The sequence below is a fragment of the Watersipora subatra genome, chromosome 2, assembly GCF_963576615.1.
Source record: "Watersipora subatra chromosome 2, tzWatSuba1.1, whole genome shotgun sequence".
In the NCBI taxonomy this organism is placed as follows: domain Eukaryota; kingdom Metazoa; phylum Bryozoa; class Gymnolaemata; order Cheilostomatida; family Watersiporidae; genus Watersipora; species Watersipora subatra.
The window spans coordinates 58037183-58061709 of NC_088709.1; the positions used below are offsets into that span (position 1 = coordinate 58037183).

At 32.9% G+C, this 24527-nt stretch overlaps 1 protein-coding gene across 1 annotated transcript; it reads right to left on the minus strand.

The window, feature by feature from the left end:
* Nucleotide 1: 1 nt before the first annotated feature.
* Nucleotides 2–24261, minus strand: LOC137388373 (calcium-activated chloride channel regulator 1-like). Its single transcript, XM_068074858.1, has 9 exons — nt 24252–24261; nt 13240–13435; nt 12079–12195; nt 10793–10970; nt 9150–9270; nt 5436–5577; nt 3841–3944; nt 3268–3656; nt 2–119 (listed from the first exon to the last, which is right to left on the minus strand). Exons 2-9 carry the CDS (start codon nt 13420–13422, stop codon nt 22–24), a joined length of 1332 nt encoding a protein of 443 aa, XP_067930959.1. The 5' UTR covers nt 13423–13435; nt 24252–24261; the 3' UTR covers nt 2–21.
* Nucleotides 24262–24527: the final 266 nt, after the last annotated feature.

The window sequence follows — 24527 nt, forward strand, 5'->3', positions numbered from 1 at the left end:
TCAGCGTGCAGATAGGCATTATTAGAAAATGAGACAATTCCTACAGCAGCTCCGTCTCTCAAGAAGCTCATAATATACAACTGAACTGCTTCTGACATGGTAGTGATTCTGTCGTATGCCTGCAAGTATAAGAAAGCTTGAGATCTTTTTTTCATATCATATGAGGCCTAAATTGATTTGCTCTATCCAGAGCAAAATGAATTATACTTGAGAAAATACAGTTGCGCATGCATACAGTATAGCACTGTGGATTTTTATAACTGAAACAATGTTATTACCAGTTTCAGTAATATTTCATATTTAAATAATTAAAACCTTTGTTATTTTTAGTTATGCAACCAAAGTATTCAATTAAACATGTTAAGAAGTATTCAAGGCTCACAATTTTTTCAAAATACTACAATATTTTTTTAAATAACAAAAAACAAATTATTTGATTTCCACATATGTTAAAAATTAAGCAATTTTCAAAGCCTAAAAGTGCTTTTTTGGCATCCTTTAGTTATTCAAAGTTGTGTGTATGGTAGATGATGTCTTTATTAGTTTTCGTCTAACTTTTTCTGACTACCATTTTACTTTATAAACCAACCAATCAATTTTGCTGTTTGACATTTCCTACAACAACATATTTATGATTTTCATTGAATATTAGCGCATCTAGTTTGTTTTGCAAGAAAAATTGAGCTGCACAGACCCGTCTTCCCTTGGGCGGCTTACCGGCTGAGCCACACCAACTTTTTGAGAATTTTTACGGCTAAGTACAGTCAAACTCGAAAAAACTTGCCCTCGAATAAAATGTAAAATTTCATCTCAAACACAAGGTTAACTCGAACGAATTTGCTTGGTCAGTTCCAATGCAATGATAAATTGCTTCGAATAACTCGACCTCAACATCATTTATTCGAAAAGTTATTGGCCCAATGGCCATCGACACGGTTTTTATTGCGGTAAAATATCACTTCACTCTAAGCCATAGAGACAAACATCAACTTTCAGTAGTTCTTAGGCGTCATTATTATTGTCATCAGCAGCAAAATATTCTTGTTAACGACGTTTAGAAAGGTTTGCAAAAGATCAAGTTTTACCAAACACCCGCTTGGCAATGTCCCATCAAAAGCGTAAAAACCTCCGAATGAACTCGAAATAAAATCCGAAAAATTGATCTTTGTTGAAACGCTCAAAAGAAAAAGATGTCTTTTTTCTGAGCGTTTCAACTGCGGTCAATTTTGCCTATTTTAATTTAAAACCGTCTCGTCAGGGACATCACCTAAAACAAAACAAATCTCAAAAAATAGAAAAACGTTGATACTTTCCAATAAAACTTTTTTAAAACTTTACATGAGAGGCCCGGCTGAGGCCCTAAATGAGAGAAACCTTTTGGGGGCTTACACCGCCTCGCTCCACACCCCTAGGTGTTCATAACTAGTCGCCTAACATTAGCCGCCCCAACTTGCAACCAGTGAATACAGGCCTGGAGCTGCACCTGGTAAGCTACATTGATTATCTTAATCATACAATTGTATTAAATTGACACGTTTAGGAATTGGCTTTGAAAAAGCTTCTGCCTCAACAGTATCATTTTATACACACACTTTTATGCACTAATCAATGTTATCATTAATTCAGCATAGTCAATATTTTTATCGGTTTTCTCAGTTTGCAAAAATTGTATCACTGCCAAATAATTTTTCATTGTAATTGTAGCAAACTAAAATTTAGTTAGCTATGACTCCCTAATTATTTAACATTTGCATGTAAAAAATTTTACTGTAGTCTTATTTTTCTTACTAATATATTTGACCTGCAAAAGAAATTTTTCCCATTACATAAAGTTTGAAAGTAGGAACGTTAACTGTTGTTATCTGTTAAATAAAAATTGTGTAGTTAGCTAAATTTAGAGTTTTTTCAGTTATAGGTTCGCCTAAAGTCAAAGTTGTTTTGAATTACAGCTGCAAATCAAGGTACAAAAAGGTTCAGTTGAGCCAATTACTTACTGTCTTTGACATGCTATATTTTTGTCTATAATCAAAACAGTTTCGTTTAGTAAATACGTGTATTTGGATCGTTTTTTAGCCGGTTTAGCCATGTTAATCCATCCAAAAGTATGGGATGCAAGACAGAATTGAGCCATTGAACATTCTTGTTTTAAACATAACAAATATTAAAGATTGATCAAGATTTACTAGCACTAGATTGCACTATAAACTTATTAATTTAAACACAGTAGAGCACTTTGCCTATAGAAAGAGTATTTGAAAGTCTAACTATATAATTTTTCACAAATATTTTTCCGCTGGTGTTAAAACAAAGGTAACGCACTAAAAACCGGGGCATACCACTCCTTTGAAGTGAAACAGTTTTTTTTTCTATAAACATCTTAATGGTTTTTACTAATGTTACTAAGAAAGCTTTGCACTTATGCCTGTATCTACTACTTTTGACCAGTTTTATAGTAAATCTGAAATTTTTCTCGCAATAATTTTCACAATTTCCGACATTTTTAAACCGTTTTTTATTCTTAGCAATATAAAATAAAATTTTGTTGCTTACTAAGTCGGTCAGAGTTTTTTTCATAAAATTTTTTACCAAGGGATCAAATTAAAGTGTGCACTGTCAAAATTCAAGTTGCAATAATTTCCGTGTACTTTATAAGAATCAAAAAGACCTAAAGAAAAGTAAATCAAGCATACCTTGTCTTAGACAGAAAATAGTTCTATTTTCACTTGCAGGACAAGCTAGCCCAGGCTAAGACCCAACAGAAGGATAAATTTATTGTTGTCTGTAATGTCAATTGACAGTGCAGATTATTTAATTATCCTTATCTTTAAGTCAAATCTTTAGTCATCAAGAAATACCTGAAGGTAGTAAAATGTTATTTTCTAGTCTATTCAAAACATTAGATTAAGCTATAGCAGCAGGAAATATTTTTGATAATAATTCTTGAGAAAGCTATGAGCTTTTAAAAGTGTCTTTTGAGCTTTTGAGCTTTAAAATTGTTTGTTTTAAAGCAGGGATGACCACAAATATTTTTTCTATCCAGTTTTAGTAAAAGTATTTCAACATTTTACTACTAGTTTAGAGTAAATTTTACAGACACATATATAACGAAAGCGTCAAATATTAAGGTGGCCATTGGAATTTTAAATGAAATGCAGATATTTGCCTCAGAAATGCGCTTTGCCATACACTTTCAGCGTAGATGTTTTGCCAAATTTTTGAGATTCGCTAATCAAACTGGTAGCTAAAGTATATTTGCAGTGTACATACATCCATACTGGTCGAAACATCTAAACAGAGACACAGTATATCCTGAGCGCATGGTGTCACTAAGGCTTCTGTTGGCGGTGCAACTGTTGTAGGTGAGGTAGAGGATGAAGGGGTTGTAGTAGAAGTAGTTGATGTGGTACTTGTGGAGGTCACCGGAGTTGTAGTAGAAGTGGTTGATGTGGTACTTGTGGAGCTTACCGGGGTTGTGGTAGAAGTGGTTGATGTGGTACTTGTGGAGGTCACCGGAGTTGTAGTAGAAGTGGTTGATGTGGTACTTGTGGAGGTTGTCGATGTTGTAGTAGATGTTGTCGTGGATGTGGTTGTTGTGGGAAGAAGAGTAGTAGTCGAGGTAGAAGTAGAAAGTGTTGTTTTTTGCACAATTCTGAATTCTGGATTAGGCGGAACATCGGCATTTCTTGCAAGCCCATAATCTGTTGCTAAAATTACGCACGACCAAATTTGTTGTCTCATTGCAAATACAGACAAACATAGCCAGTCTCTTTAAAAATATTCCCCAAATGGTTTGCAAGAAATATAATACAACTGAAATTACCAAAGTCTTCCAACTCCAACATAACACTCCAAGCGCTTCTATCTTGACAATTCGCGTTCTGTAAATTGCTAGAAAGAATATTGTGAGTTGCTCCTTCTTTATTATCTTTGCAGAATCCGGTCACCTAAAAAGAGATTTTTAACATGGTCAAGTTTTACGCGAGATTTTTAACACATTTTTTTGGCCATTTACATAGATTCTTGCAGTTTAGTTTGTTGGTTTTGTATAACTAGATGCCTTTTTTTGCAGTGAAAATCAAAAAAACTTATTTTCTATCAAGGGACAGTGAGACAAAAATGATAAACTCTTTATAGACATATAATCTGCTAGTTGGCGTTATCTAAACATGCCGTTGAGCAGTGATAAAAACATTGTTCTGCCTAATGAATTCAAGAATAATTACTGTGTGGCATCACTATTATTGGCTGTAAACCTATAAATGCTTGCTGTAGTCGTTATATTGCGTTGAGTTTTTGTAAAACTGCTTTTGTCACATTTGCAGATGAGTTTACTAACTTAGGAAATAGTTTTTCTACATAAATGGCTCAAGTTGTTTTGATAATCAGCTTCAAAACTATATTTAAGTATCATGCTTGACCAGTTATGTAATTAAAATAGATAAAATCTACTAATTTTTGTAGTAAGTTATAAATACTCTTTGAGTGGGTTTGCAGTATGAAAGGAGATAATACGCATTAAAGTTTAGTGTGTAGATAAATAATTTTACATAGCTCATTGTTAAAACTAAAAATTCAAAGCAATAAAAAGGTGTTTTATTTTTAAAATTTGTAAAGTGAAAACCAGCAATTTTTGGGTGAACTGTGGCATTTGTTTACAACAGTTCGTTCATGTATCATTGAAGTCAATGAATAGCAAAAAAATACTGTCTTTTCATTGTTGCAGTACAGGGTTAGGTTATAAATAAAAAAGCTAGTTTTTCTTACTAACAATGTTTTGTAACTGCTTTTGGTAATTTGTACATTCATTTGATTAACCTAATTAAAAAAGTTATTTTAACATAGTGAACAATATATTATGCAATTAAGTCTGAAGGACTCATGATTTTATAGTTTTTGCATTTCTTATATCCAACCCAAAGCTTAGACTAAGCATGGAACAGTATACTTTGAGATCCTAATCTATTATATTAGTACCACTATTTGAAAATGAAACTGATCCGCAGTATTAGCATAGTTATGTAGCTAGCAAATAAATGCAGCTTTATATGTCAAAATGCTAAAACCACGATAAGTGAGGAAAAATGAAGTTAGACAAAAACCAAACCAAAAATATCAAGAGCTATAAAGTTTATTAAGCTTGTATCAAAAGAATTAGTTTTAATCTATAAACTCTGGTCGTTTGCAAACAAAATTCAGTTTTCATCAACAGTTTTTTTGAAACTATGCCTCTGAAACATAATCTGAACAAGTTCATATAATATTTTTTACAGAAGAAAAGCAACATATTTCAGTGGTAAGAATTTTTAATGATAAAACTTGGTTTTATATATGGAGTAAATAAGGTATACATATACAATAAATTATTTATACATGTAAATACTTTGAAAAATAGCTTACAATAGAAAGGCAAGCTAAGATGGAAATACTTTTCTTACCGATTCTGCGTAATCATAAGATAATAGTGATGCTGAGCCTAAAACCTCCTTCAGTATAAAATCACAAGGATAAGGAGGAGGGCTGTTGCTAATGACACATTGAGAAAAGTCTTTAAAGTCGAATTTAACCGTCTCAATGCACCTAAAATCAAAGTTTACATAAACTGCATCAAAATCAAGCTCCTTTTTTAATATCTAAAGATAAAAGTTTACAACATCTTACTAGCTTCACTAAAACACTATTTCAAAATATGATGATGTCTAATTTGTAAGTATGCTGGCAGCACCATGGGCTGTGAGAGATTTTCAGGTGTAAAAACTATATTTACAATTATTCTTAGACAGAGAAATGTGGTTGTGTGATGCAGTGGCAGTGTGCTTGCCAAGGAATTTAAATATCGAATTTAATTTTAGCGTGGCATAATCTTTTTCTAACAATCTGAGAGTGGCTTCAAACAAACAAGCAGACACATCTCTTATAATCATAAAGATTAAAAACTCCCAACTTGTAATTGTGTGTGTCTGTTAGTTGCCATAAACGTGATGCATTTTCACATTTTGGTTAGTTTTACCCAGATTTCTTGCACCTGTGTGTCAGTTTGAATTGACGCCCAGCTGTTAACGCCTAATATTCAAACATCTCTGGCACCCGGGAAGTAAAAATATAATTAAAAAAATAAAAATAACAGTTGTGGTAACAAAATTCTGTATAGCTGCTGATTTAGTAACAGAAAAAACTAGAATACCTGGAGAATTATTTGAATAATAGTCTACTAAAACGTTAAAAACCTATGTAAATCTATTTTCCTGAATGACTTAAGCTATAAAAAATCCTTTGAGTTCTGGTAACAGCTGCAGTTTAATTTTTTCAACGATTTTTGTTTGTTACTATTGCCAAAAGCAAACAAAAAATTATAAAACTTTGACTGATTAATAACTCATATGTAATGTCAACCAAATATTTGCATGTACCAACTAGTCAGCGTCAACTACTATAATTAACTGAATGTCCGGCATTTCCTGAGAAATAAAAAAAGTATTTGCACAGAAAACTTATTTTTATTAAATATGTAACAACAGTTACCATTTTTACTTTCAAACTTCATGTCATAAGAAAAGTGTTTAGCACATGTAAGCTTCTAAGCACAAATTACGCAGTACCAGACTGCCAGCGGTGACACTCCAAACCTCCCCTTATGTCACTCCCACTCCACCTGCACGTTTTCCCAGAAAACACCATAGTGCCAGACTACTCCAAGACAGTTTACTCGCGAGTCACTAAGATTCAGACAGACTTGAAAGATCCTCGAGCTGTGACACCACACAAAGAGCACAAAAGTCACGAGCTACGCAAACGGAGCTCTCATCCACAATGACAACATGGCCGATGTCGCTCATCCAGTGGCGCTTCCCCACGAACCTTTCCAAGCTTCCGTCAAGCACCACGTGACTACTAACTAACAGTGCAGCTCAAATAATTTAGGATAAAAAAGGAAACAACTGTAGAGGGTTTTAAACACTTTTGAACAAATATAACCTTTAAACGTTACATCATGATAAAGTTTTCCGCTGAAATAAATTAAGAGAAAAAATAAACAACTGATAGGGTGTTCAAATTTAAATGTTAAATAACTAGCATGTAATTGCTAAATAAATTCTGTTTTGCTATGATGACAATGAAAACTTATTTGGTTTTCATTTATATGATTTTAATTTTTTTCAGTGTTAGCTTTGTAAGGCAAAAATACCATAGATAGTTGCATAGAAACTCATAGTAATTATCTAATGACAAAACCCTCTGGTAGAAAGCATCACAATTTTAAATCCGTAGCGTACATCTTAAAAATTAGTAACCAAACAATGAGTTAACCTTAGGCACTATTTTTTCCTACAATAATTACAGTTCATGTTGTGGTTATGATCTGCAAAAAATGTAACAATACAGTGTACTTCGAGCAGTACATATCATGGGAAGTCCTTACTTGTGATACAGCCATATACTTTAAACCTTGAATTTAACTAAAACAAATTTATCTTTCTAAACACATAGATAAAGCTAAGTTTCAGTGTGTATTTTACTAAAAAAAAGCCTCAGTTTTGTCATACGCTAAAATTTTGTAACTTTCTGTTTTTGATGTCAATTCTACTACAATCTGCAACAAACGATGCTAAACTCGACAGGCATCATTTTTTTTCAGGTGTTTCCGGAGAGGTTTTGGTGCATAGCATATCGGCATTTTCATTATTTTGTTATAATCAGTATACCGACTGTTAAATTTTAACGTCGAAAGAATTTTTTGTTGATGTCGTATCATATGGCAAACAAATTTAAAAATAATGGTCCTCGTCGTAACCTCGCCGGAAAAGAAACTTGATGAAATAAAATTCTGCTCTATTCAAAAAGGCAAACCAATCTTTTAACACTGGCTCCGTGACCTGAAGACACACTGTATTCATGAAAGATAAAAAGTGCACATTTAGTGTGTAAAATCGACAAAAGATAAGAGCGATGTTTCAAATAAAAATGCCTCAACTTTTTGGATAGGCGCACTTGATAATAGACTGGTGATTTGAATGTTTTGAGTTCTAATCCAGGATAAAGGTGGTTTTTGAATGTAATATTCTGTTGCTCAGGCTTTACAAGCTATAGCTGGACAGACAATGACAACGCCAGACAACGGGATGGACGACGATGGACGACGACGGACGACGACGACGGACGACAACAGACAGACGACGACAACAAACGACGACAGACGAACTTTAAGATTCACATATTTAAGGTAGATCAGTGACCATCTGTCTGCACAAAGCTACACCGAGAGCGTTAGAAAATAACATTCCTTCAAACAGAATCAAACTTGTAGCATGATATTTATAGTCGTAAAAACTGTGCTACCACAACTCAGTTGACTTACAGCTTAACACAGTAAATCTTTTATTTCACGAGTGGCGTAGAGCGGCTCAGCAATGCATTTCTGTATGGCAAAAAGCCTCATGATGCGGCTGTATCAGGCTTCATACAAATCATTTCTGTTTAAAGAACAGTTAATACGAGCTTGTAGCTTACCCTATCGTATCTATACGTAAATAAAAAAAAAGCAGTCCACATACGTTGAGCCAATAAAATTATGTTAACAAGCTAGCCTGAGTGTAGGTTCACTTTGCAAAAACTATTTTTATTGTAATTTATTGTTCGCAGTGACCAGTTGCGCTACATGTATGACAACTCCAAATTCTTAATAGATCTTTTTAGATCTATGAATTTTAAATGATTTTTGGTAGTGAACCATAGCACTGATGATAGTTAATATTTATATATTATCAGTAATAATAATGTCGTAAATATTAATAATGTTGATAAATCGTCCGACTCGAGCATTCTCACAGCCTTTTCGCAAATGTCCGAAAAGGTAATTGCCCTGATTCTACACAGCATTATTGGTAATTTTCACAACATCAGCAGATGCAAAAAAAATTTTGGAATAAGTTGGTATTAAAATATTATTATAAAGTGGTTGGGTTCAGAAGATATGATGATTTATAAGTGCCCCTGTCAAATATTAAGCTTTCCGAATACGTAATTATTTTTCGGTAGAGACTTTAATTTTGTAGCGAAAGCGTTGAATTTGTTTGTTCAGTTTACTCACAATCATATCTCACAATGCATAAGACTGCTGAGCATACTAGTGTTAAAAATTTTAACCAACTTACCCTTCTGGCTGTATTGCATTATCTTTAAAATAGAACCGTGGCGTAACTGTGTCATTTATGGGAATGTTTTCATCAAACAAACCCCATTTCAGCTTGGCAAACTCTTTCACTACTCTTTTAACTACAAAAAAATAGAATTTTACTCATGCAAAAAAAATTTGTGAATGGTAAAGCTTAAAAATGGTACTGCTTGAAAAAAGTTGCTGCACCTAGATGCCAAGTTCACAAGCATTAAATGACAAAATCCCTAATTTTTTTTCATAGTGATATTGATGAGCGACACATTTAGGGAAAATATGTTCTTCAAATAAATTGCATTATATGTTTTGGAAACTTGAACTGATTGCTAATTTTTCATTTTAAACTTCAACAGGTGAAGATTTACCATATCTAAAATAACTTTCTTTGTTTCCTGTAGAGGGAATATTCATGGAGTGTGTAGATTGAAACATGTGAATAGCCGCATCGATAAAAACTTTGTTCATCATAGCCTCTAGTGTATTCCTACACTTTGAATCTGATGAATATACATGCATAGATACTTTTCAGCATATTCGCATAAGTCCTTGGTTCAAACTTTTATTTTACGCATATACTCATGTGTGTTTGGCAACAAAAAATGCATGTCATATAACAAATTACTAAACAAGAAATAAAAAGTTTTGTCTGCTTTCTTTTCACAAATAGATAAATTTGATTTGTGTTTGATTGTTTTTAGCATAGACTCGTCAAACTAAAAAAACTCTTTGTAGCTAAAATCTGTGCAACCATTAAGTTTGGTTATCAGTTAAAATATCTAATTGGTGCTACAAGAAGAGCGTAACATGAGCTGCTTATCATGCATATTTAAAGAAACATTTTTTAGAATCAACAGCGTAGGTTTTCTTAGAACTCAATCTACACGAATGGCGTTTGGCCATTCGTCTAAATTTAAACATACTTAATTAGACAATTACGAGCATTGTTCAATAGTCTAGCTATTAAAACCCATTGTCCCTCCCTTTTTTGAGTATTTGTTTCCCTAAAACCAACAGATTATCAGTTTATGTACTCTGCCTGATTGCTAACAGAAAACAAAACTTTTAACTGGTCTATATTTCTGTGTTGGCTGACCTCAGTTTAACTGGCGATTAATCATTATTAAACATTGATTAAAAAGTGTTTTTTTTTACGTGATTAGAACAACAAATCTTTGGCCGTATGTATTTGCATTGAGCATTTTTTCATGAAAACTTACCGACTACGATGCTCGTAGCTTGTATATTGAATACAACTGGAAGTAGTATATGATAAACAGGCGTGAAATACATATACATGTATATGCAAAACCATTTTCGCAAATTTGAGGTAGAAAAATGCTTTATCTACATAGATATTATAAGGATTTTGAAGTTTGTAAAAAAAATTTCATTGGCAGTCTTAGGCTTGATTTTTTGACGAAATTATCTTTTACATATTAACTTTACTTCAATTTTGGCTTAAAGCTATTCAAGTTCACTTTGGAGTAACCATTGCTGGTTGAGATAATTTTAACTTTTCTATTTTTTCCAACTTGCTTTTGTTAAAAGAATAAAACTTTTTTATGTGCACTCTTAGTAAAATATGAACCATTTATTTTTCCTTTTCAATTTCCATCCCCTTACCTGGCTTGTATGTATTGGCGTCATTCGAACTTCTAGTAAGATACTCTGAAGTGAAGTGAATAAAATCTCCTTCCTGTCCACAGCCTCCAGGTTGAAGAGTGTAAGGTTCGTTTCCATAAGCAAGGTTAGCCTCTGCTACTATTATTCTTGCTCGTGTTACGGTCTCTTCTTCTTCAGGCTAACAAAAGCAAAACCAAGCAACTTTTTATTTGCAATATTAGATTAATTTAAATTTGCCCAATTTGGTTTGATGCTTAGAGCATACAAGTCTTCAGCCTAGAAAACTCAAAGTCTCTTAGCTAGGATGAAAATTAAAAATTTCATCACCATTACTTTATTTCACAAAAATCCTATTAAGGAAGTTTAGATTGTTTTGTTGTTTTTGTTAATTTTCATGTTGTTATATATATTTTTGTATTAATTATACCATATAAGGCAAAATAATATAATATTATTTTGTATTATATAGTATTTTGTAACATTTTTTTATATGTTATCCTTTTTTAGGCTTATGCAGTGCATGATTAAATTATACTACATTTATTTTAAAGAATTTTATTACATTACAAAACTGTTTATTGTATACTGCTTTAATATACTATCAAATGCTAAATTTGTATTATATTATGTAGCAATACCGTATAATGTAATAAATTTTAATACATTAGGCAGCTTTGTGTTAAATTATGGAATATTACCTAATACTTTATGTTTCTGTCATGACGCTGCAATTCATTACAGTATCTTATGGTGAACAGCATAAAACTATAGTAAGTTGTATCATGTTAGCTGGTGTGTTATGCAGGACTCATTTATTAAAATTTACTTTCAAAAATATTGACATTACTTTTGTTTCTACTAATATATTTTTTGGTATTAAAAAGCACCTTACATTGTAGTTTCATCAGAAAGTGCTATCGTGAGCCAGGACCATATTGAAATACTAAAAGAACATGATAAACACTACTAGTTAGAATAACAAAACCATTTTTGTTAAAAATGATACTTTTAAAACTGCAGTCAAAACACAAAATTAGCTGCTTTTCAATTTCAAGCATTTGTTTTATCAAGTCTGAGAGACACGATATTAAAAAATCATTTCAAAACTAGTAGGATTTGGTTACTAGTTAGACATGACTAGTCAGAGGTGAAATCATCTGACAAAAAACTTCTTAGCCACTGCTGAAGATACATGTATTAATATATGTTCCACACATCACCGAGAAAATTGGTTTGTATATTTCCAAAGTTTAAAATAGTTTCAAGGATTTTACTACTCAACTTACCTCCATCCAATCACTGCTGTGTGTCCAATTTTCTGGTACAACTATGGTGAAGTTTTTAAAATATAGTCTATTTTCAGTAGCGATTCGAAGAACTTCTGAAGCACCAGTGAAGTATTCCTAAACACATCAAGCAGTGTAAATATGCTAGCGTGTAGCAATAAGTAATATAATTTTACTATATTGCTTCAAATTGAAAGAAATTACGCTGCTTAAACAAACAAAAAATTTCACCTAATTTGAATAATCGAAACATAGTATTTTGTTTTGCTAATAAGTTCTTTATCAATCCCTTATGCATAAGGATTAATATGCATAGTGTTCTTAAACACCAAATTAAACAGATCATTTTGGTTGATCATCAAATCATTTTAGCTCACTATTTTCTGGAAGATGTCCTAACAAAATTTTTTTTTTTCAGTCTCTTTAGGAACATTTACATCTCTGTAGCAGATCAAAATCAAAGGTTTGCCCACAAAAAAAAACTATTATGTTATTGTTTAATAACTTTTTTACTATATAAAAATCGTTTTTAATTTATGTGGTTTTATTTCAAAAATATGCTTTTGGAAAAAAGCAAACTAGATAGGTAAAACTATTTTGCCATAAATAGTTCTCACTTTTTATGACCTCTCAGTATTTGAAAAGTAAAGACTTTATAAGGTTTTTGTGGTGCTGAGGAGGTTTTTCCCCGCCGGCTACAGGTTTTCTACTATGGTTGTCTTCCTACGGGTATAAAAATCTTTAAGTCAAACCTTCATGACATTTCATAACAGAGCTCAAACCACCTATTTTTTGCTTCACAATACAGTGTGATTGCTACCATAAATGCACATATTTTTCTAAATTGCAATCGGTAGAATTTGTTGCATGCGGAAAAGTTACTGACTATTAGAAATGAAATTCTGTCAGTTTCATAAATGAATTGCTTGCTTTGGATTGATCCAACAGATAATGGTTGATAGCATTCATGTTCAGAGTGTTTTATTTTAATTCGTGAGCAATTGAAAATATGAGCTATGCAATTAATCAATGAACTATGAAACCATCACATGAAAAACTTTTTTACTTAATTTTTACCTGTTCATCAGCATAACCATGGCATTTTAAAAATGGTTATTTAACTTAGAAAAAGCTATCCAAGTTTTTTATCAACAACTTTACCTGCAGTTCAAAAATAATTTCCGGGTCTTCAGTAACTCGTTCATCAATAGCAATGAGTATGTCAGTGTAGCCTCCATCTGAACTCAGGTTTATATCCTGCCGGTCATTACCAATGTTTGACGATGTTACCAGAACGGTCATCAAGCACGTGATGTGAACTATCATATGATTTTGGAGAGCCATATTTGATGAGATCCTAAAACACATGGAGATAGTAATGAAGCAATTTAATTACAATAATGATTAAAACAATAAAATCCTCTCAGTAGTTATGCTGTAAGAAAACTCTTCCATTTGCCTAGCAGTTATTTTACACCATATCGTCATGTTTTGCTGTTGTCTTCTTGGCAATTATATGCATCATGACCGATAAAATAGTCAGAGTAACGCAAAAATGTCTGAAAAGTTTGCAGCTGTCAAAGTTTTCTGAAAGTTTGCCGCGCACCCATGACAGCGTATGCAATTTTCAGCGCATCGGTGTTAATGATTGGTCATCATAGATTGCTCCATTTATATATTATTTCACGACATTTACTGCAAGGCTAGTATTTTATCAGTTCCACATTGTATAAAGAGAGTGCTTTAACCTAGAATATTTGCTGCTGCAAGTGCGGAAAGGTTTTTCGGCAGTGTGAACATTGTTATTACAAATGATCACCAACATATTCTCTGCTTAAAACTGACAATTGACAATACATGGGCCTACGTATATATCAGCCACACAGCATCACCCTCTTGTACAAAAAAACCTCGAGGTCTATGTCACTCTATTATGGAGTTTTGCTCCGCTTCATATTCCAAAACGCAGCATGTCAGAAATGCTTTGATAACTTATTGAAACCCTTTTTGAACAGAGCGTTTGGGAAGTGAGGCATTACACATTACTTGTTGTAAATGACTTGTTAGTAAATTTCTTCTGGATAGAGAAAATTGGTTGAAAGTGTTTAGCAGATGGCATTTTATGTATTGAGCTGCGCCATTTTTTAACATAATCTATGTTTACAAGATACCATCTAATACAAACACACTTGAATACACGCCTTCCTTTGTCTTTTAGCCTTAGAGTTTATTCACTCATGTAATGGTATCACACAGCTAGTAACTTTACAGTGAGTGGTGTCGGGATTGAGTGTTATGAAGCCTAAGCAAGCCTTTTCGTAATGCACACATTTTGCTGTAGCAATACAATGAGTTCAGTGACTCAGCTGTTTTAAAACAAGCTTTGCCCAACTGTTTTGATTCTTTCACGGTTTATCCAAATGCTTTTTACGCCAAAAAGAAGAACTAGTGTGGTAGCTGATTGCCGGGCTCAAAGCAAAAAAGAAGGGAAGAAAGAAAGAAGAAGGTATAGCAACTGACGTAAGGACCAAGCTAAGCTCTGACTCAGCTGAGAGCATGGCCCTCGATAGAATACCCGGTCAAATGAGAGACATGCAGCTACCAAGTTGTCCCTGCAATTGATAGGTAGGCTCAACATTGCACAAAGATTAAAAAAGACCTTAAATAAGGAAACAAAAGCAGAGCTCCTGGAAGTCTCTCATCATGCAGTTTATTGTATGTTTTTTGTATTTTAAACTGTACTCTTGATATTGGTGAAATATATATTCTCAATGCCTTGCGCTCAGGTATTTTGATCTTTGAAGGGCAATTAGAAAACTTGGCTGTTTCCATGACAATAGAGATAGCCCCAAATCACATACAATAAGACCTGCTGTTGCATTAAAATTAACTGAGATATGTAAAGCATATGTATAGTTAAGTGAGACATTCCTCTGCTGTTTTCAAAAACCGATGCTCACCATGTTGATTTTCTTTTCTTTGTCTTTAATGCAACATGTTTTCCTTAAACTTAAAAGGCTTTTTTGGTAGATTACAAGTAAGTGAAATCTGCAGCAATGAAACCACAAATATTAAAAACACTTTAAATTTAAATAGAAGCTCTCAATAAACTCAAATGCCTTCCAGTGTTTGAAAGTTCCAGTTAGAGTTCATTGATGGCTGTGGAATAAGCTTTGTTGAATTTACTTTTACCAGCTGATATTAATGGTTTCATCATCCTAAAAAAACTATCTAATCATAAATAAAGTGTAGCACACAATGTCTCAATGGAATTATTCTAGTGTGGTATTTACTGATTTAATGTAATTATAATTATATTAACAACTCAGTAGCTGAAAATCACAAACGATAATAGATTTTTTTAAAATGCAGCGAGTTGGATTCACTATTTCTTTAAAGTGCACTATTTTAATAGCCTTTCACTATCCAAAAAGCATTTTTAACTGGACATGACTAAACATTCCTAAAACCTAATATAGGTGCATTTAAGTTATCATAACCTTTAAAACACAAAGTTTTTGAAAAAAGATTTTGATAACAAATTAGATAGCAACATATTTTATATCTGCTGATGCTACGAAAACAAGTCTGGAAAGGTGTTGCATGTGTGCTTTTACCCATCCCTCCTAGTGTAAGTAAAGACTTTAGCGTGATCTGAGTCGTAAGGGTTATTGATGTTAGTATAGTTTACAAAGTTTTTTTTGTAATTATTAAAAATACAATAGCACACTTTTCCTAGGAATATTATGCTATAGATAATCACCACAATCAATCGATCTACAATTTGTAAGGTCTTAGTAACTGTAACGCATCTGACACTATAATTGGTCATTGTGAAGAAAGATTTGCTATGAAAACTTATCATCTTTGCTAAAAAAAACTCAGCGCAGCTTAGGCTGTGAGCAGGTTTTAATGGCTAAACGCATGCGCTCTTTTAAATACATACATGTATGCAATGGGCTGATTAATTATGTGCGTTCTAATTGGTAACATTTTATACAAAAATTACTAATGAGTTTCCACCAGGCTTTTAACCATACATAATCCTCTAACGTAGAAACCTAAAACTTGATTCAGTTTTGCGTGTCAGTGCATATTATAATCTTTATGAGTATATGCATAAGCTCTGCAAATCACTAGCAACATACGCGCTTACAGGAGCACAATCAATATCTAACTGCGTTTGCTGTTAATATCATGTTTGTATAATCTTGATCTGCACAGTTGTCGTAGTTAGACAAATATGTGAAATTGAAACTTGTATCCTGCAAGCTACTGGTAAGTTTTATCTATAACCTTTAGATTGTATTAACTGCCTAAAATAACGAGACAAGGGTGCAATCAAAAATCGGTGTTGTGAACTGTTTAGCAATAGTTCACCTTTTTATAAGTTCAGCAAGTCAATAGTTGATGAAGGAGGGCAACCTTTTTTTTCATTTACATAATCACTATTCTAGAGCAGGAATTTGCGCACTAAAAGGTTTTCAAATTTGAAATATTCAACTAAAAAGTATTTTTTCAAATGAAAAGATTTTTTGTTGAATTTTTTTTAGTTGAAGTTTTTCTGTAAATACTTTTTGTTTAAAAATGAGAAGCTCTTGATAAAAACCCACTTCCGACATCATGGGGTCAATATGGCGCAAATCGGGCATGACTTCTTTAGATAAATTGCACATTATTTGCTCAAGTTTAAATTGCTATTTGAAGAAGTTACGTATTTTATATTGTTTCCAGTTAGTAAAACTCATGGGTATTACTAAAACTAAAGCTTATAGTATGCTTCTAGTTTAAAGGGGTGGATACAGGTGGAACAAGGTGGAACAACCTTTGCAATTTGCAAAAAATTTACATGAATTTGTTTTAAAACTGATATTTGTAACAAATATCTTACAAATAAAAGATAGTATTCAAAATGAAAACAAATCTTTTCTACTTCTTCGATACAAGTATAATTCTGGCTTTTAGATTAAAAAGTTATTACCATTAAATAGACAGAAATAGTCAAAACCACATGTACTTAGCATGGCAATATCAATATATTCTTGTATGAGACAGTTTCTAATCAAATCATATTGATAGCACATTCAAAGGTCAAGGTCACAACAAAGTCAAGTTCAAAACAAGGTCAAAACCGCTCATCAGGTTAATGGAAATACGCTAAAATACTTTACAAAGCTATGCAGAGAGCATCAAAGGTTCTGCCACTAGACATTTTACTCATATTATAAACAAAGAACTTTCCTTCTTTGACCAAAGTTATGGTATACAAATAATAAATATAATAAACTGGTTTCAGTCTGTTTACTCTTTGTTAAGCATAGGTAATACTTATACTAATAATTGATAAAGAATTTTCAGCATTCGCTTTGACACTCAAGATGCGGTTGGTGTAAAAAATAATTTACAGTTTATACGCACATATCATGTTGTGACAAGTTCGAAACTGCATCTCATATTTAGTTGAGCAAAGAAATCTTAATAAACAATCATGGCTAAAATAATTAACACTTCTACGATTTGGAGTCATCAATAGGTTTTTGCTTATTTACTTCTACTTTGTGTCCACCAGACAATTTAATACGCAAATCAAGTATTGACTAAGAGGACTTTCTTTCCTTTAAAACCGTGTCTAAAACAAAAGTCTTTACAAAAGTATTTAAGAGTATAAAAAACTGGCTAAAGTAAATTATTAAAAAATTTTCATTGTTTTTACTTATGCATAATGACCTCAAATAATTTATTTATCCAAATATTTATTTATATTAAACATATGGAAATACATAACGTAGCCAGTAATGGGTATTCCTTGCAGATATTAGGTTTTTTATTAGTATAATTTCAGTGTACATTTGAGAGGTTTTCACATTAAATTTTCAATGAAAAATGGCTAAACGTGTTGAAAGGAGTGTGTGAGCTGTGACCGTCTATGTTCGCATGCACACGATTATCTCTCCTGTTTGTTTGGTAGTAGATTTTAACTCATTTTTATTGCTTGTTCAAATGCACAATACACATTATGACAAACCATGCAGCACGGCAAACCTATATAACCTTAGAAGTGCGGGAACTCACATGAGCCTTTAGTATCAGGCTAGGTAAGGCTAGTAAGGCTATTTATTTTCGCTCGCTCAACCATGAAGCTGCATGTTGACAAGACATTCATAAGAGCCCGAGTGCTATAGAACAATAGTTCTTTTTATTGCTGAAATCAAAACTTAATGCATGGGGTTAAGAATAGAAAAGGGTGTGGTAGTGTAGAGCGGAAATATTCTATACAAAACACCTTATTTAAAGAGGCATTGTATTTACAGACAAGTTTTGGGAAAGAAAACTTAGTTGCTAGGAAGCTAACAACGTTGACCGCTTTTCAACACAATGTCGCTATAAAGCCACTTGTGATGTTTGGAGTTAAAAAGACTATAGCTCTGACTGGCTGCAATATGGGTATTACTAGTAATCGTGAAGCACTGACCAGTTCATTCATTAGCAGATGCACTCAACTTTTTTTGTATCTACTTAATTCAATGGTTGTGAAGCACAAATTTCAGTAGCACACTCACTCTTTATTAAAGCCACTGACACTTACATTAAATCCATGTTTCTCTGCCAGCCAGCCCAAAGTCACGGTTCAATGTTGTAAAAATATTTCATTGTGCTGAGTTTTATACTTGTACTTATAAATAAGACCATGCAATAAACACGTTTTAAAATGTTCACTAAATAATGTTAAATGTTGTTCTCTAAGTTAATGATGATAAAGGAAGTCAACCTTTTTTTTTATTTAGAGAATCACTATTCTAGAACAGGCGTTTACACAGTGAAATATTTTCAAATTTTGAATGTTCAACTGAAAAGTATTTTCACCGATGTAAATATTTGTTGTTGAATTATTCTTAGTGGAGGTTTTTCCATCTGCAAGTTTTGTTTAAAAATGAAAAGCACTCAATAAAAATCTATTTCCGACATCATGGGTTCAATATAGAGCAAAGCGGGTGTGGCTTCTTTGGATAAATTGCACATGACTTGCTCAAGTTTACATTGCTATTTGAGGAAATTACTATTGATATATTGTTTCAAGTTACTAAAACTTATGGATATTACTAAAACTAAATGTTATAGTTAAAAGGAGTAGAGATGCAATAAATCTATGCATTCAGCAAACTTGAGTGTTAACCGAAATAATTTATGTTAATATAATGCAATTTTATAGTAGGGTAGTTGCCTATTGCATCTGAGCATGAGCATTAGGGCAATTGATAGATAAGAGGGAACTTTGGTTGTGCCAGCTATGTTAGGGAAAACACTTCTCAACTTGCAAAAAATTTACATGAATTTGTTTCAGAACTAATTTGTGTCAGTTTTAATGAATATAAGCTAGTATTCAAAATTAAAACAAATATTTTCTATTTCTCTAATACAAGCATAATTCTGGCTTTCAAATGAAGAGCATAATTCTGGCTTTCTAATGAAGAAGTTATTGCCATTAAATAAACAGAAACAGTCAAAACCACATGTACTTAGCATGACAATATAAACATAATGTGTTTATATACAAAAATATTATTTTGTATTAGCCAATTTCTAAGCAAATCATTTTGGATGCACAGTCAAAGGTCAAGTTCAAAGCAAGGTAAAGTTCAAAACAAGGTCAATGTCAAAACCACTCATCAGCTTAGTGAAAATATGCTAAGATACTTTACAAAGTTATGCGGATACTATCAAAGGTTCTGCCACTAGTTCTTTTATTGATAGTATAAACAAAAAACTTTCCTTCTTTGACCAAAATGATGGTAAACAAATAACAAATATAATTAAATTGCTTTAGCCTGTTTACTTTCTGTTGAGGATAGTTAATATTTATACTAATAAATGATAAAGAATTTCTAGCATTCACTTTGACACTCAAGATGCGGCCGGTTGCAAGAAATAATAAACTGTTTATGGGCACTTATCATGTTATGACAAACTCGAAACTGTATATCATATTTACTTTGAGTGATAAAATCTTGATAAACAATCATGGCTAAAATTATTAATACTTTTATGATTTGGAGTCAGCAAAAAGTTCTCACCTATTCACCTCAACACGGTGTCAGACAGACAATGCAATATGCAAATCAAGTAATGTTTCAAATGAATTTATTTCTTTTAAAGCCGTGTAAAAAATGAAAGACCTCACAACGGCTTTTAGGAGTATAGAAAACTGGCTAAATTTAATTATTAAAAATATTTCGTTGTTTTAACTCATGCATAATGACATCAAATAATTCATTTATGCAAATATTTATTTGTGTTTAACATATGGAAAGACAAAACTTTGCCAGTAATGAGTATTCTCTGCAAAAATTAAGCTTTTTAACAGTAAAGGTCAGTGTACATAAGGTTTTCATGTTGAAAGAAGTGAGAGGGCTGTGACTGTCCATGTTTGCATGCACAGCATCATCTCTCCTGGCTGTTTGGTAATAGATTTTTAACTTATCCCTTGTGCGTAAAAATGCACGATACGACAGACCCGCAGACCTCGCAGCATTGCAAAACTATACAACTTTAGACCTGTTGAAAATCTCATGAGCTTCTATTATCAGGCTAGGTAAGGCTAGTAGGAGCTAAAAGTTGGTTTATTTTTGTTCGCTCAACCATGAAGTTACATGCTGACAAAACAATTATAAGAGCTGAGTGCTATAGAACAATGGTTCTTTTTATTGCGAAAATCAAAACCTAATGCATGCGGTTAAGAATAGAAAAAGGGTGTGGGTAGCGTCGAGCCGCAATATTCTATACAAACCCTTTATTTAAAGAGGCATTGAATATACCGGCAAAGTTTGGAAAAGAAAACGTAATTGCTAGGAAGCTAACAATGTAGACTACTTTTTAACACAACGTCGCTATGAAGCCACTGGAGATGTTAAAAGTCATGATTACTAACTCCAACTGGCTGCACTATTGATATTACTAGTATTCGTGAAACCCTGCCTAGTTCAATCAGTAGTCGATGCACTCAACTTTTGTTTGTATCCACTCAATTCATTGGGTGAGAACTAGAAATGTTAGTAGCACACTCTCTCTTTACTATAATAAGAGCCATATCTGTCTGCTTGCCAGCCCAAAGCCACAGTTAAATGCTGGAAAAAGATTCCATTGTGCTGCGGTTCATAATTGTACATATAAATAAAACCATGCAGTAAGTACATGTAAAATGGACACTATCTTTCTCTTCAAATTAACAGAAAGCTTGCTTTGCGACAAACCCTTCAGTTCTACAAATCTATCCTTACTGTGAATCTGCTTAAAAAATGATTGTTTTTGAACATCTTGTAAGGGCATTTTTGGTAAATTTTTTCTCCGTTGGTAAAGGAGCTGAACGGGTGTTGATCTGCAAAAATTTCTGTGGATTTCTTTTTGTTTACAATTTTGTACAGAAACTGTAGCTATTGCATATAGTTGGTTGCAAAGATTATGATCTGTATTCTATTACATATAATCCACTTAATAATATATGCTCAGTAGTGACTGCAGAGTTTGTAGAGCAGAAATTAGATTATTACACAGCATGAGAGCAAAGTCAGCAGCTTAAATGATCGAGTCATTCACACAAAAGATGGTTTAGCACAATAGAACTATCTGCCAAAGAATATTAGACAAAGCAGCATTTAAGCTGCAGCATTTATGTGTTTGCTTACAGGCTAAAACAAACAGATGGAATGGAAAAGCATTGCCAAGCTGTTGCGAATACTAGTACAGGCATCTCTACTAAAATAGACAGCTAAGTGCAACAAGCTGGAAGCAAAAATAGGAACTATTTTTGCTTTTCACGTATGTCATTGCTAAAGTTTAAAAATGGAGATTGTAATTTAATTTTTGTGTTTAAAAATATTGCAAATCATTTTGCAACTTCTTCCTTGATATATCGTTATATCAGCAAAAAATAATTTTCTATTTTTGTCTGTTTGCATACCACATGCCCATCGCATCACACCAAATTAAACCAATGGGGCAGGTGTACTATTAAAGGCACCTGGGAGCTTTGATTGACCCCTCTGTAAGAACACAGATAATTCATCCAATGAGATTCCCCTCTTAGTGACCCCTAGTTAGCACTAAATAATTCCGCAATAAATGGGACTGCGCTCTAGACAAAGTAATGGCTGTCTTAGCTAAAGAAAAGCGTTAGTATCAACACCATCATATCAAAGCTGTTGAATAAAACTACTAAACATTAAAAAATATTGAATAATCCTAAGAACATTCTATGAATTTGAAAAAAGTCATCTTTGAGCAAAAATATTGTCAATCAATAGTTGTTAAAACTCTATGGTAAAGGTATACTCAACAAATCCTCAACACTATTAAAGACGGACTTATATAAAATTACCATAGATTTGGTCCTAAAGTATCAGTATTTTCTATCATTTGCAATTGTTTCGATGTTTAAGGTGATCAGGTTGCCAGGATACTTTACGATTAAAATAATCAAAACTTAATTGCAAACATACGTGCCAAATGATACCACTAGTTGTTATCATTGCTTTAGATGATATCAGCTATTATATTTAAGTTGAAATGTTATATACTCTGTAGGTCGCTTTGCAGCTATAAATGTCATAATTAAACTTTCACTATTAATCAAATAACCAGTTTTCTTCCGCCTCAGTTGACTAAGCTGCTATTGTTATTTTGGTGAGATTACTCTTGACTAGGTTTGGTTGATCATATTTTATGGAGTAGCTGGCTATCAATACTATAACCACACACTACATAAATCATTTTATGAAAGGGATGTTTTCATTATTATTCTTATGTATCCAACAGAATCAATATATTATTATTACTTTTAATGGCTGACGACAACTAGACCAGGTGTGATGATTATGAATACTTAACTTATTTCAGACTTGCTTTCACCTCAAAGCTAAACTTTTTAGCCCACACCCTGTCCTTCGCTACGGATATGCATTGCTCAACCTATCACAAGTTGGCTTGGCATTTCATTGTTTGTTGTATAGGTAATAACTAATAACGCTGCTATTCTTAAGACTATGCATTGTCTCGTTTTCTTTGGAAAGGTCAACATAACCAGTTTCTGATCAATTTTAACTAGCATCATCAGTTATTGATTAGAGCTAATAACTGCTTCTCTACTTTTTAATTTAATTGTTTTATTATAATTCAACAACAGCTCAGAAACTGGCTTTCTTGTTCATTGGTTGTTCAATTTGTTGAGTTTTAGCTGTCTTTGTGAGATGTGGATGATGGTAAAAGTGTGTTTGGTAGAAGAGCCTCTACATGTAAAACAAGATTAGTATAGGAAAGGCTTGGCTATATGCATAGTCTCAGGTTTTTTAAGTTGAACCGTAAAACTCTTTCAGCGCCCACTGCACATCATGTATTTGTTATTTCATAAAGATTTGGGTGAGGTTAACAGCATATTTGGCAAAAATAATTTTCACGTGTGAAATGAGAATGAATAATAGAAAAGGCTTGGCTATATTAGGCTTAATATCAGGTTCGTTAAATATTAATGTAAAATTTGTTACAGCCATTAGTGCTTAACATTTATTCCTGACAATAAGCCTTTACCCAGAATTTGCATTACTCAACGTCATAAATTTAACAGATAGAGCTCTGAGCTGACCCGCTTACTTTGAAATTTTTGGCTAGATGTCTTACTGAATAAAGTCTATAAGAATGAAGTTAACTCAAACTATCAGCATGATTTCACCTAATCTGACACCAAAACTGGTAAGTGAAGTGGGATAAACCAGATGAATTTGGATATAACCAGAAAATAGGGATCTTTGACTATTAAAACGTACAAATAATGGCAGATAGTTTTTAAAATGCATGCATTACATTTAACCAATTAATTTAAGTAAGTACAACCAGCTGGAACATTTCAATGGTAAGATAGTTACGAATTTTAATCACTGAAAACGTTGTGTTGGTTTGTTATCACATTGGACATGCAGAAATTCCACATGGTGTTCAGTAGACTACAGCATTAACCAAGGGTACACTCAACCTTTGCTGTTGCAAAAAAGTACAAGTTGCACCTACCACTAGTAAGCAGTAGAGATCAGCTAGCAGTAGCTGATATCAGTAAAGACATTTCTGTCTTATGAGTTTGTTCTTTTACAGCACTTCTACACAGCTTGCTAAGGAAGTAGTTTACTCACCACCGACTGTTTGCCGCTATCAGTCTAGAGCATTGACCGAAAGAAAGCACGCTATCACTGGTTCAGTACACAACATGTACGCGTTAATAATCTCTGTATAGTAATCTTTTCTCAAAAGTCCATAGACGGAGTTATGCCAACAAAAGCGTGTTAGCATCTAGGATCGTTCTCACTTGGCACTGAGGCAATAGACGAATGGATTGCTTGCAAAGCTTGACAAATTGAGGACAATGCCTTGAGCTTTAAGCACTCTTTTCAATGAAAAGATTGCTGACA